This window comes from Nestor notabilis, unplaced genomic scaffold, assembly GCF_000696875.1.
Source record: "Nestor notabilis isolate BGI_N333 unplaced genomic scaffold, ASM69687v1 scaffold13751, whole genome shotgun sequence".
NCBI classification, from domain to species: domain Eukaryota; kingdom Metazoa; phylum Chordata; class Aves; order Psittaciformes; family Psittacidae; genus Nestor; species Nestor notabilis.
Window position 1 is genome coordinate 552 of NW_009914298.1, and position 14,799 is coordinate 15,350.

The 14,799-nt window shown below is 43.2% G+C and overlaps 1 protein-coding gene across 1 annotated transcript; it reads left to right on the forward strand.

The window, feature by feature from the left end:
* Positions 1 to 309: 309 nt before the first annotated feature.
* INTS8 (integrator complex subunit 8) lies at positions 310 to 14,584 on the forward strand (the record flags this gene model as incomplete). The annotated part of the gene is made up of 18 exons (XM_010023592.1): positions 310 to 451; positions 1,237 to 1,307; positions 1,454 to 1,629; positions 2,561 to 2,694; positions 3,183 to 3,293; positions 3,870 to 4,071; positions 4,605 to 4,726; positions 5,799 to 5,983; positions 7,975 to 8,008; positions 8,633 to 8,689; positions 8,774 to 8,835; positions 9,930 to 10,048; positions 11,815 to 11,918; positions 12,887 to 12,937; positions 13,403 to 13,476; positions 13,557 to 13,621; positions 13,724 to 13,767; positions 14,341 to 14,584. Coding segments are annotated over 18 exons (1,870 nt in total), but the record flags the coding sequence as incomplete, so codon positions are not given.
* Between the last annotated feature and the right edge of the window lie 215 nt (positions 14,585 to 14,799).

The following is a 14,799-nucleotide window of genomic DNA, read 5'->3' on the forward strand; positions in this document are numbered from 1 at the left end:
ATCTTAGAGGCTGTAGCTTAGCGCTGTCTAGGGGTGTTTTAATCTCTAATATGGCTGATACAGAGCACCTTCAGGGATGAGTACTAGACAGAGAAGGATGGAGGAGCATGACTTTGCAATCTAGTCAAGCCACGCAGAGAAGGAATAAGAGAAGGAAGGTATATGTTCTGGTTATTCGTCTTGACTTTTGTACAGTGATTGTGTATTCTGAGATGCACAAATATTCCTGAAGTCTTTTGGAATGTCAGCTGTGTTATCAGTTCCGTTTGTCAGAGACGTTCCATAATCTTCAGTTTTGTGTTCATGCAGGAATGACGATCTGGATGAAGTTTGCTTCAAAGTCTGTGTGTGCAACACAGTCTGCGATGTACTGCAGGGTCGAACAGTTGATGTTCAGTTTTGTCAGCTGTTCCTGAAACCCAGCAAAGAGAAAATAGACTTCCTCCTTGAGGTAAAAGAAATTACCTGATATTAGAAGGGGAAACAGTATTTAGCGAGATACCTTTTTCCTCATATAACAGTATTATTGTTGCAAGGAATGTTCAGATTTCTTAAGCAGGGAGAAATACTTTGTACTAACTGCAAGAAAGTTGATTGTAAAGTAACTTCTCAAACTGTCACACTCTGTGATCAGTCTTGCATCTATGTTTATACCTTCATTTCCATCTGTTGGGGAACATGTTTCCGGAGTTGACCTGTAGCTTCAGATTGGATTTAAAATTGCTGCTATTCCTTGACATCACTGAACTACATAAGAGATATTGTTAGATGTTTGTTTTCAAGGAACAAAGAAACAAATCCTCTAAGACAGTTATCTTTCAACTGCTGCATTTTTAACTGTTAGTCCTAGTGAATTTTATGGATTTGCACTTAGAAATGTTGGTTCATTTTTAAATCCCTGTGGAAGGGCTTTGTTACTTAATGATCTTGTAAGGCTGACTGTGACCACGGCACTCAGCATCAGCACACCTAAATATTAGAGGAATAGGAAAAAGGAGTGTGAATCTGTGGGAAGATGGCAGTTGTCAGGAACAGCCTGTCTCATGTGCAGGTTGAAAGAAACTGATCCATCTGTGATGGCTACAGTGTTTATCAGGTAACTTTGCTGCCTCACCTCAGAGAGGGAGTTACTGGCTGATGCTAATTATGAGTCAGAAAACTGGGTAGTAATGCTGTCTGTAACTAGTTGTAAATGTTCTAAGGGGCTGCTTACTTATTTTCTGCTTTCTTCCCCAGGTTTGTTCAAGATCATTAAACTTGGAAAATGCTTCTGAAGTGTTGAAGAGAAAAATGGCAGCATTTCTCAAGTATGTACCCATACTCAGATAACATGAATTCACACTTGGAAAGCAGTGTAATACAGCACAATAAATGATTATAGCAGAGAACTTACAATTGGAAAATAAGCAGCTTCTTCCTGCTTGCTTATGTATTAAATTTTTCATTTGTTTAGAAACTTGTGTTTGGGTTTGGAAGATCTTCAGCTTGTCTTCATGATTTCATCTCATGAGCTCTTCATAAAACTGCTGAAAGATGATGAACGGAAGCTGCTCATTGATCAAATGCGGAAGAGATCGCCTCGGATCAACCTGTGCACAAAACCTGTGGCTTCTTTTTATGACATCCCAGGTAGTTTTCACAGCATTTCCATTAACTTACATACAGGCAGTGACCTGTTTCCGTGTTTGAAGTTACTATGTGCAGGTCTATTCTCAGGAAAAGTTTGAGAGAATGTTTTCGGAGAGAATACATTTTTATTTGGTGAATGTCGTGCTTGTTCAAGAAGGTGGCTATTATTTGCTTGTATTTCAGCTGAATATAATAGGCTCCAATTAATGTGTCATCATAGAATGGTTTGGGCTGGAAGGGACCTTTAAAGCTCATCTAGTTCCAACCCCCTGCCATGGGCAGGGACACCTTCCACTAGACCAGGTTGTTCAAAGCCCCATCCAACCAAGTGAAGGAGATATGTGACACTTGGTTTGGACCAAATCTGGCTGTTCTAGCTGTTGGCAGACAGGGCACCCTGCCTCTGGCCTCAGACAAGCACTAATGCTTGTGTGACTGTGGTGAGCTGGACCAGGAGTAATGTCTGGACGAAGTTTTAAACTTCCCAAAGTGAAACAAGTTGTTTCATTTCCCAGGTCAGCTGGCTGGCTGTGCAGCTGCACAAGTCAAAGCTGACAGAAGAGGTGCCCTTTGGTGACTAAAGCTGGAAAGAACTGGCCTTGCCTTGACTTAAACCAGTTGTGAAAATACATATTTTCACTAAGGCAGTATAGAGACACTTCTTACTGCTTTACTGCAGCAAGGGTAACAGAATACTCAGAGCTGCTGCTGTGAGAAGAGGGGGCATTGAAAGTAGCTCTTCAGGTCAGGGAATCTGGGAAGCTAGCACATGGTGTTTGTGGAAGGGCACAGAAGAATGTATGAGGCCTTCAAAAACATCAATGTATCCGCTGTTCTTACTGAGTTACGTGTAAATACTTAACATACTAAAGAAATGTAAGCATCTGCATTAAGAAGGAATGTGCTGGAGATCTGATTGCTTTACTTCTAGCTTCACCAAGTGTCAATATTGGCCAGCTTGAACATCAGCTCATACTGTCAGTAGATCCTTGGAGGATTCGACAGATCTTAATTGAGTTGCATGGTATGACTTCAGAACGCCAATTCTGGACAATTTCAAATAAGGTAATTCACTTCATGTGCTCTTGAGTGTAATTCAGGAACTGGTTAGGTGTCATGCTGCAGTGAACAGTAAACATTTTGTCACAGATCCTCAATGTGGTTTATTTTTCCCTTGTGAGAAAACAAATTCCTGTAGCTTTTGCTTTCAGTGTTCTGAGTTGTCAGCAAGATTACTTTAAATTAAATTCCTGTTGTCAAAAGCTGTCAGCAGAAGAGAGGAAGAGATTGGTTGGGTTGTTTTTTAAGTAAGGATGTCTTGTCTTTTTTTCCCCCTCCCGATTATTGCAGATTCAGAGTGTGAGCAAAGTAGGGTAGTCAGCCTTTCTTATTGAACTTCCACCAGAGCAATACGTGTGATTAGGTATAGAAATGAAGGACTTGGCACTTAGGTGGTAGTAATTTTCAATGTTTGAGTTTTGTTTATAATGTAAGCAGTGATGTGAATTCTAAAACCTGTTTCTGTGCAAATGTCCTATGTATTTCTCTCCCAGTGGGAAGTGCCAAATGTTTACGGCAATGTTATTTTAGGAATCAAAGACAGTCTGACTAGGGATTTGGTCTACATCCTTATGGCAAAGGGATTACACTGCTGTGCGATTAAGGTGAGCAAGTCATCTGAAGGTGCTGGTGAGTGAGTTTGAGCAATTGAATTTCAGCAAGACTGAATATATGGAAAAAAGCCCTTTTTGAGAAAAAGAATTGTAAAACTGGGGTGTGAAGGAGATGTAGTAACAAGTCCTGTGTGTTGTGTAAGCATTGAATATTTATGTCTCAAGAGTTCCATGAGTGGAGTAAGGATAATGGCTTTCCAGCAAGTTGGGCTTGGAGATTATTTCATTCATATGAAGTTTTGATTATGATGTACTAAATCATGTTGCATCTAAACCCTGTTTCACATAAGGAATTTATTGGAACGTTCGTTTATTTTCCCTTTAATTGACAATACTGTAGCTTGCTAAACTACAAGATAAAAAACCCCACTGCACCCAATATGACAATAGTTACTTCTGGTATGGTTTTTCTTAAACTTCTTGTTTTCTTTGAAAAATTTGGAACTGTCAAGATTTAATAGCAAGTCCATAGGACTCAAAAATTGAGAGCTGAACAGCACTTTAACTCTTAGTCTTCTCCTTTATGAAGCCATTAGGAATCATCAATGCATATACTTTTCATTGCAGGATTTTGTCCATGCAAAACAGCTTTTTGCTGCTTGCTTGGAGCTTGTGACAGAGTTTTCTCCAAAACTGCGCCAAGTCATGCTGAATGAAATGCTACTTTTAGACATTTACACTCATGAAGCTGGACCTGGTGCTTCTGGAGAGCGTCCTCCTTCTGACCTTATCAGCAGAGTCCGAGGATATTTGGAGATGAGAGTTCCTGGTAAGTACATTGCTGTCTTTCCCAGGACACAGTAAAGTACAAAGCTGTTGAGAAAGGAACAAAGAAAACAACTTTGTGTGGTAGGTTTTCTGTTCAGATGTGTAGCTGGAAAAACGGTAGTGAAGTTTGACATGGGGTTTAGTAAGGCTTTAGAAGTCTGGTTAGTTCTTAAAAGTTGGAAATGAGAACAGCAACATCATGATGCCTACATACTGCTAAACACTGCTTAAGTGCTGCTTAAAGGGCTTGAGCAGGTTAAAACATATTTTTACCTGAAGAGTTCTGCTAATTGTTAAAGCAGTCTGCTTGGCTTCATGCTGAGGGAGTAATGTAGTGCTGTTGTAGTTAGAGGAAACTGTTGTTGCTCCTGATTTTTAGAGGTGAGGTCTCTTGTGGGGCTAAGCATTATGTTTTTCTGTGATGGGTATGGATCAGAAATGGCTAATCAAGGGGAATGGGTTTTGCTTGTTTTCATTTAACACTGTACTAAAAAAATCCCCCAAAAGTTAAGCAAAGAACACATTTTCTTCCAGATATTCCTCTTCGACAAGTTATAGCTGAAGAATGTGTTGCCTTCCTGTTAAACTGGTGTGAGAATGAGTATTTGACCATGCAAGTTCCGTTACCTCTGGTTCAAACTAATCCTTATGTGAAGGTAAATAGTGCTCAGTCTCAAAGCTTTATCAGGCTGCAGTTTACTTTTTCCTGCCGAAGTCTTCTGTACTTTCAAAAGCATGTGCCCTTTTGTCTCAAGAGTGTTGGGTTTTGTGGCTGTCATGGCTCAGGTCTGCTGTAGAAGGCAGCAGGGCTTAGCAACAAGTGTGTTTGACAGGTCACTAAAGAAATGAAGGCTGTGCTGCAAGAGCAGATGAAACAAGCTGCACCTTAGCCCTTGTTGGCTGCCAGCTGAGCTTGGTTCCATAAGTATCAAGCTTATGTGTGTGGTTATGATTGAAACCCTGGAGCACTTCCATAAAGGACTCGCCTCCTACACGAATCGAGGCTGAGCGTTCCAGCTGAGGGGAATGAGAAGTGTACAGATCTCAGGCTTCATATCTGGTTGTTGTTCTGTTCCAAGGACACTTGTTTTCCAAGTGCTCTGTAGTGGTTCCATTTTTTAACCCAACACCAGGTGTGAATTTCTGGAGACGTTCAAGCACTGCCTTTGTGGAAACTTTGTTTTCAAAATGGTTTTACAGCACTGTTCCTGCTTCAGAGTCTGGCAGTGAAGCTGAACATAGGCCATGTTACAGGACAGGTTCATTTTTGGCCTGTTCTGCTTACCTGTGGTATTTCCTAATTTCTGTTCTGAAGTTCAGCTTTTTCTGTGTAGCAGAGTGCCAGTTTCAGTTCAGATTATTATATGAAAGTTAAGGGAGTTCGAGGGAGACAGTCTTTATAAAACTGTATTTCATGGGGTTTGGGTTTTATGCAGTACATTGTAGTAGAGTGTAAAGCTTGCTCTCTGGAACCTGTAGTAATTAAATATACCCTAAGGAAACTAATAAAAGGATAACTCTTCTGCTGTTTAATTCCTGTCTTCCAGGTTCCTCATCATGTCCTTGACCCCTCTGATTGAAATGGTGACTGCAAAGTTTAGTCACATTGCGTTGTAGTTTGTAACTTAAAATCATTATTTAGGCACTTTAAATGCCAACAATTCCTTTGCTGTAGCCAGGGTCCAGAGAAGCTGCACATACTGTATTTTTTTCTCTTCCATGGCATAGCTGGGGCAGTTGCTGGCTGCTACATGCAAAGAACTTCCAGGTCCCAAAGAAAGCAGACGGACAGCTAAAGACCTTTGGGAAGTTGTGGTACAAATCTGCAGTGTATCCAACCAGCACAAACGGGGGAATGACGGCAGAGTGAGTTTGATAAAACACAGGGAGTCTACACTGGGCATTATGTACAGGTGTGTCTTAAATCATTTTTAAAGATTGTTTGAATTGTATATTTGACCCATGTTCCCTTCAGGAATTGTCTGGATTCCACTGTCTGAGTGGTGGCAGCAGCAAAAGGTCTCTCCTGAGTAAACAATCCCCCCACTGGCAGTGCTGGATATTAGTGGTGATGTGTTGCCTTTCCTTTTCGGAGGGAGGAAAAAGGAGTGTGTGGGGTTAAGGTCAGAATACAGACACTGGAGCATATGTATTTGTACTCCATTATAACCAGTGTACATCTTCCAGTAAAGTCAGTGGCATCTAGAGGGCAGTTCAGCTGACCAACTGGAGGTGTCTGCTTTACATTAACTGGAATTGTTCTGCAGGCTCCATTCACTGTGACTGTGTTCAGTTTTGTGTTCAGTTTTGGACCTTGCTATACACAAACAGATGTGGACAGGCTGGAGAGGATCCAGAGAAGGGCCACAAAGGTGATCCAGGGACTGGGAAAGCTTGCCTTATAAAGAAAGGCTGAGAGAGAGAACTGGGTTTGTTCAGCCTATAGAAAAAAAGGCTCAGGGGAGACCTTTTATTACCATGTTCCAGTAGCTAAAGGGTGGCTACAAAGAAGGTGAAGACTCCGTTTTTACAAGGAGTCAGTCACATGGAAAAGATGAGGGGTAATGGGTACAAGGTACTGCTGGGGAGATTGCACACGAGGACAATTTCTCAGAATGAGAATAATCAAGCCCTGGAATAATCTCCCCAGGGAAGTGGTGGATTACACTTTGAAGACTCAGCTGAGCCGGGTGCTGGGCCATCTGGGGTCATGCTTTGCTAAGAAAGGTTTAAGAAAGGTTGGACCAGATGGTTGCTGAGGTCCTTTCCAACCTGGTGTTCTGGGCTTCTGTGATTAACTACTCTTATAACTGCATTAAATACCTACCTCACAGCATAGGAGTTTACATGTATCTTCAGGTTTCTGAATTTAAAGCTAAATGTTATTCATTCTTGAAATGAAATTCTCATTCCACTGAGCTCCTGGGGAGAGGGAAAGGAAGAAAGTATTGACTGGAGTAATTTCACTGTCGGTTCCCTAACCTCTGCCAGCCTTGGCCTCACTGACTGATGGATTGATTCATTCAGGACTCTGATTTGTCCTCTCAGTGAGTGTTCTCAGCTTGTTCTTAAGTTGAAGCCTAATTACAAGTTGCCTGTTGTGGTGAGTTCTGGAATGTATGATTATATCAAACAGCTTTCCATGTTAAAAACTTGGAAGGGGCACCCCTGTCAAACTATGGACTGTTTCTTTGCCTTTCTTGAGCTAATCAGGTTAATGTGTACCTAAAGACCAGCTGCTTTTGCTTATCCTGTGGTGGGACGGGTGAGAGAGGGTACGTGCTTGCTGTAGGTTTCAGTTGTACTCTGACAAGGAAAAGGAAGCAGTACAGGTGTACTCTGGGATACTGAACCTCTTCTGACCCCTCTGATTGAAGTAGTGAAGGGTGTTGACCCTGTTGTTATTACAGAAAAGAAGCAGTGAAACCTTTTCCAGACAGGCTGTGCTTGTCTGGGTTGTTCTATGGTGACAATTCTCATGTGGCATCATGAGGAAACAGTGTGCATCATAAGTGATCAGTGCACACCCTCTTCTGTAAGCCTGGAGGTCACCGTTGCAATCCTAGCTTGAAGAGTTCCAGTACATCTCAGTTGCTTTCCCTTTTAGAGTCAATGGTTGACTAACTACAAAGTGATTTTCATGCCTTTTATAGCTTGATGGAATAACACATACCTCTTCATTAACCTCTTTTAAATGTAAAAGTAAAACTTGCTAGTGACTGTATTAGAAGTGAGTGACCTGCCTGAGTGTTTTCACTTACGTATCCTGCATTTGTGAACTTAAGAGGTGAAGGGGTGTTTTGGCAGGTGAAGAATTTACTGACCTAGTTTTTAGTATATAAACTTTGCATGTATTCTTTGTTGTGGACAGTTACTTACACGGGGTTTTGTGTCCTTAATTTAGGAGTGAATTACTGTCCTTCATCAAAAAGCTTCGGGTAAGTTATAGTGGTCTTGAGAATGTGTTTGCAACCAGAACTTCCTTTTGATAGAACATATTTCTGGACTTTTCCTTTTAAATTCCAGAAAGTCTGACAGCCCTATAGGTGTGTTGTATGGCTGAAGAGCTCCTGTATCTGCTATACCTGTCATACAGCAGCGTGGCATAGCCTGTGAGAAAATTACCCTGAATTCTGACAGTGGAGATCTGTTACCATTAGGAGTGCATTTTATTACAGCTGTCCCAAAGCAAAGCATTACATCATAAAAGTAGCAGAAGTAAGAGGAATGGGAATTGTTCATAGCTTGTGGGTTTGTAAGTGCTTAGACAGTGGTAATGTACCTAGCTTAAGTTTAAGCTTAGGCAGTAGCCACAGAAACGACAGAAACCTGTGGAAAACCTGAGTGAAGTTTATATCCAAGGTGTTGTTTGGGGAAAATGTGAAGTAATTAAAGACTTCCTGCAGCAACTCTCTCACAGTACCCTTGTGTTGCAGGATTCTTAACAAAATACTGCCCTATTTCAAGGTAATGATGTCAGAACCTCTTCCATAGCTTAGGGAAGAAACTGGAGTTTTGGTAGTTCATGGGAATACTATTTACTTTTTTTTTTCCCTTTACAGGAACCGTTGGTTTTAACCACGATATTGTCCCTATTTGTCAAACTTCATAATGTTCGGGTTAGTACAAACCATAAACATCTTACTCTGTTTCCTGGAAAGGTTTCTCTCTCCATAATTTCTCTTACGTCTCTCTTCTCTTAGGAAGACATAGTGAATGATATTGCAGCAGAGCACATTTCCATCTGGCCCTCCTCCATCCCCAAGTAAGATGATAACTAAAAATACAGGTTTCAGAATATGTGTTTACATAATTGGTTTGGTTCCAGTTGCTGTGTGTTAGTTACTGGGTGTGAGTGGGATTTCTGCCCTATCGGGGCATCACTGACCGCCACGCTGCTCATGGGCAGGTTGGCCTGATTGCAGGGAGGTTTTTTCTCCTGATTTCATGGTCCTGATGGAGTGTGGGTACAAGAAACGGAGGGCTGTTTTAGCTGCATGCTTTACTGGGCTGCGTTTAACTCTGTGAACTGCATAATACTTTACTACAAAATAACTAACATTTTTGAGGTGTGCTTGAATAGTAGCCAAAGGGACATAGAGTATATATTGATTTGTTCTGGTTGGATTGAACTGTATTTCTCCAGTGATGTTTAAAGGCTCTGTGGGGCTTGAACCTCATTGGTTTAGATTCTTTGTATGCATTGGGAGAGATGATTCCTGTGAGAGAGGGAGAAGTGTAATGCTCAGCGTGGTTAATCTGTCTTTAACTGGTCTGAGTGAACAGTCTCATTGTTACTGGTGTAGATTTCAGTGCATATTATAAGGTCAAGCAGAAGAAAGTTGTTTTCAGCGTTACCAGAATTCAGCAGTAGGGTGAGAAACCCGTGTTTTCAAAACTGGAGGTTCCACACAAACTTTAGGAATGGCTGCCCAAGCAGTGTGCCAAACCGTTCCCATCCTTCCTTTCCAAGCCAGTTCCACAAGTTTCCAGAGATCTCTGTCTGTGGCCATTCATGTGGATGCTGTGATAAATATGTAGTGGTTTCAGGTGTTGTCTTCAAAGTTCTTGAAACTGAGAAGATGTATTATTGCACAGAACCCTCTTGTGTTGTCAGCCACAGGTAGGGTTCTGATTGTTCAGTCCAAGTCTGTGAAGGGTGTATTTGTTCTGTCAGATTTGCTGCAGTGAAACAATTCAGCAGTAGTCTTAAGTCAACACTAAGTCTTCCTGGAGTTATTTTTGCTTGACGCTTAATGCGAGGTGCTTTGGATTTCAACTAGATGGGAAATGAGGTTAGTGTTTAAAAAACCAAACCAGTCACTTGGGAATTATTTTTCTTCCTTTTTTATCCTTTAGTCTCCAGTCAGTGGACTTTGAAGCTGTGGCTGTGACAGTGAAAGAACTGGTGAGCTACGCACTGACCATCAACGCAAACAACCACTTCTGGTTAATTATTCAGGCAGATATTTATTTTGGTAAGTGAAACCAGTGTCTATTTTTAGCATGTGTGAGGGGTGCTTTGCTGCTCCAGGACTCGTTTGACATAACCCTTCTTGAATTTCCTCTTAAGAAAAGAAGCTTAAGTGATAAACGAGTTTAAAATCTTCAGGTGCAGTAGTGTAGGTGAGTTTGGGAGGTTGTCTAAGCCCACAGAGAGACTAAGCTGCCAGTGGGCTTGCTTTTAGGGTAAGGAAAAGTAAGAGTCATCGTTAAGTTCACTTTTTTTAGGGCAGTTGGTCCTTGAGGGCTGTAATTACGCAAGCTTCTAACATCGGAGTCTTTTATTAAGTGAATGGAAAGTTGTGTGAGTAGTGATTGCTTTTGAATGTGGAGATGGGCTTTGCTGCAGCAGAAGCCAAGCAGAGTGGAAAGGATCTGTGTTTGATCACTAGGACTGGTAAACAAGCATGAACTGATCTGGTATTGGTTGTGATGGGAAGCTCTTTCCTGTCCTTCTGTCCTCGCCTGTCCCTTCTGCAGTACTTGTCCTTGCTCCTCAGCAGGATCAGGATGTGGAGTGCTTCAGATCCCTGGCACTGTGACATGCACCCAGACCGCACCAGGGCAGCGCTTACCCCGGTTATGTGATACTGTGCTCTGTTAAGTTATTCCCCACTCCAGAGTCAGTCCCCGGGGCTTACTTTGTAGTGTGAGTAGAGAGTGCAGAGGGGCAGGTGCTGAAGAAGGAACTTTCAGAAGATAGCCGGACAAGTACAGTACTACCTGGTGCATGAGCTAGCAAAGGCCATGGCCGTAGCCATCCTCAAAGGTAGCTGGCCGTTTCTTCCACTTAAGTTATCCATTGAAGGACCACTCTAGGGAAATCTAGCTTTTCAGCCAAACTGTTCTTTACTGGCAGTCAAACAGGTACATTCTGTGCCTCTGCCATCTACTCCCTGGCGCTACCAGAGGAGACAAGGCACATGTTTCTGAATCACTTCTTTTTTGGACTGGAAGCATGTCTGTGGTGTGCTGTAACATGTGCTGCAGAAATCCTGGCCTGTTTCTTCCAAAGGAGACAAGTATCTAGAAGATGCTTTATAACCTTTGGGGTGAAGGGAGGGGTCTTAATCCAGTGTTTCACACTGTCACTTTATACATGGGAGAGTGATTCAGGGTTATAAACTGACAGCATTTGCTGCTTGTACAAACTGGAACAACATGCCAGGAGGAGGATGTTTCTGCAGGGAGCCTCAGCAGCTGGCACCCAAAAGAGCAGAGATTGGAGCACACCTTGCATGTCAGATCTGTGTTTCAGAAGCATGTGGACAAGCAGATTGGTCTCCCCACGTGGCCCCTGCAGGCTGCCTTCATGTCAGCCCAGTGAGAACCTACTGGGAGTAAAACTAGCACAGAGCCATGAGGTGTGGTGGCATCAGCCGGCCACCTCCAGCTCGCACCAACTGAGCTCCTCTACTACTACCTGCGTGCTTAGTTCAAGGGAGTTAAACTTCTTGACTCTCAGGTTGATGGATTTAAGATTCAGTACCTGGAAAACATGCAGTGATTCTCAAAAGGCAGAACTTGCCTGTGTTGCTGGCTCTTATTGTGTGATTTTCTGTCTATCACTGTTTTACCACCTCCTCTGTGTTGGGTTTTTTTAAACAGTGATATGGGAGTCGCCTTCCCAGTAGAATTCAGCAGTGAGGGAGTTGTATCTGAGTACTTCCATAAACAATTGATAAGAGACTTAGAAGTAACTGCTTTGTTTAAGACCTCCTTTTGCTTTTTTCCATTGCAGCAACGAATCAGTACTCGGCAGCCCTTCACTATTATCTCCAGGCAGGAGCTGTGTGCTCAGACTTCTTTAATAAGATGGTGCCACCAGATGTGTACACGGACCAGGTGAGTTACAGTGGGATTTGGATGTACAAAAATCTCTCTTTGGATGCATTTGGCATCCTAATTCTATGTAGAGCCAAAATTGCTCCCTAGGCACACACTCATGTAGCTTGTCAGATTTTGTACTGCCATGCAAGGTGGTCTGGACAGGGGTGGGATTGTAACCACCAGTGAAGCAAGCCAGAGGTGCAGCACTGCACACAGCATGTACCTGTGCGCTTTGCAAGCGGGTGTAACTAGTGGCTTCAGTTGCAGGTGGGCCATGAGTGAGAACTCCTTAATAACTGTGTGTACTGGGGGAGGCTTTGGTCCCAGCCACAGCGTGTTCAGTGGCACCTTTCAGTCACTGTAACCCTTACCTAGGCATTAGTCCGGTTCATCAGGAAGCGGGTGTGTTACTTGCAGGCTGTAGGAAGGAACTGTCCAGACTCCAGGAAGGAGGTTATTTATGTGCCCTGTCCAGCTGCTGCTCCCGTCATGTTCCCGTTCATACATCGTGAGAGCTTCGGACACTGTTCGGGGATCATCCTCAGTGCTCACAGCCCCATCAGAGCTGTGCCTTCTTTTAGCCAGGCTGCAGTGGTGCAGGAATCCCAGCTGGGACTGTGTTCTGTCACATGTGCCAGTGTGTGCCTGCCCCGGTGCTGTTCCATTCCCACATTCCATCAGGCCTTGTCAGTAGGCAGCAGGAGATAAAGGTGACACATTTTAAGAGGCCACAGCTTGGCTCTCACACCACAAATGCAGCACTGCGGCTGTAGCACACACCATAACCCCTCTGAGGTGTCCTCAGGGATGACAGCTCAGTCCACCAGTGGATGTGTTTGTTAGAACCCAGGAGCTGTTGGGAGTTAGGGTGTAGGCAGCCATTTAGCTGGTCCCTTGCATTTACAAAACATGAACTAAAGTTGCTGTTTGTGTTCCAACACTGGCTTTTCAAAATGTGTGTTCTGTTTTTAACCATTCTTCAGGTGATAAAAAGAATGATCAAATGCTGTTCTTTACTCAACTGTCACACCCAGGTAGGAGGTGAAATATGGCAGTAAGTAAAACATTGGTTTGTATTTTGATGTTAATGGGGGGAAACTAAAATGGAATCCAGCTTTCCTTGTAAATTCAATCTGCAGTATCAGATTTTGTTCTTACTGTTGCTGTTAGGATGCTAAAAGGACTGAAATTAGTGAGTAAATAGGGATATACTTGGAACTGCTGTGAATAGTAGAAAAAGAGTCTGGGGTTTCTTTGTCCCTTTTTTCTCTTAGGATATAGATATATTTATTTTCTGTAGGGCTGAGTAACCTTCCTTTTAGCTATTACTGTTGTTGGTATTGCAGCATGAGCCGTGGCTGCCCTTGCAGTTCAGGTGCTTGGAAGGTTCTTGCTGTAGAAATGAGCTCTGGCTCAGGTCTGGAGCAGGGGGAATACTACTGAGGGGTTCTGTGGGGGGATTTGAGGCTTTGAAACCCACCCTGAGTCTCTCCTTACAGGTAGCTATCCTCTGCCAGTTCCTCAGAGAGGTAGACTACAAAACTGCGTTTAAGGCACTTCAGGAGCAGAACAGGTGACTGTTACAGCAAAGTTTCTAGCTATAGGTAGAGGGCTGATGAGTGTGTTAGTAACCCTGTCTGTGTGCTCTTTCAGCCACGATGCCATGGATTCTTACTACGAATACATCTGGGATGTCACCATCTTGGAGTACCTGACCTGTATCCTTTCACTAGAATACCACCACGGGCGCTCACATTGGATTGTGGTGGCTGGGAAAAGTTGATTTCCTACCCAGGTGTCTTTTCTTGACTCACCCTCAGATCTCCACCACAAACGAGGAGAGACAGACAAGAGGCAGATAGCAGTGAGTTCACAGGGAGGGCTGGGGGGGAGTGGGCTTCATAGAATGGTTTGGGTTGGAAGGTACCTTTAAAGATTATCTAGTTCCAACCCCCTGCCACGGGCAGGGACACCTGCCACTAGAGCAGGTTGCTGAAAGCCCCTTCCAACCTGGCCCTGAACACTGCCAGGGGCAGACACAGCTTCTCTGGGTACCCTGTGCCAGCACCTCAGCACCCTCACAGCAAAGAGCTTCTTCCTAATATCTAATCTACATCCCCCCTCTGTAAGTTCAAAACCATTCCCACTTGTCCTGTCCCTACAGGCACTTGTATAAAAAGTCTCTCTCCAGAGTTCCTGTAGGCCCCTTTAGGTACTGGACTACCTTAGTCTGTCTTTACTTCCCTGAAACTGTCTTTTAAAAGAATCACCACTTCCAGTTTTAATGTTACTGTGTAATTGTTAATGGAGTCTGGCTGCTGATGGGAAGTGGTGGTGGGCACAGAAATAAATCACCCGTGGCACTAGTGCTGAAGTGGCCCTGCAGTGCCACAGCCTCACTGACGCTGCTGCTTACCCTCTCTCTTCTTGTTGCCAGATAAAAGCCATTGGCCAGACAGAGCTCAATGCCAGTAATCCTGAGGATGTCCTGCAGCTTGCTGCCCAGAGGAGGAAAAAGAAGTTTCTTCAAGCAATGGCAAAACTTTACTTCTAGGCTAATACTGGAAGGCCATGATAAAATGGGTGGGAGTGGAAAAAAAAAAACAAAACTTTCAAGACTTTTATTTTTTAAATTCATTTAAATTTTTATACAACATTTACAGTCTAGTATCTTTCTTTTTAGAAATAGATGAAATCTTATAATAAAACCCTTATTTTACAAATTGTACAGAAGGTAGGAAGCAACTTCAGCTAGTTCCATCATGGCTTGTTTGCAGAAGACATGCATTCAAGTTTGCGGAGTTTGATGTGGATGGGGGCACCTGATGCTCAGTGTCCCCTAACACGGGTCCCTGGGTGTGAGGCACAGGCAGGAGTGTTGTGCCAGAGGGAGGAG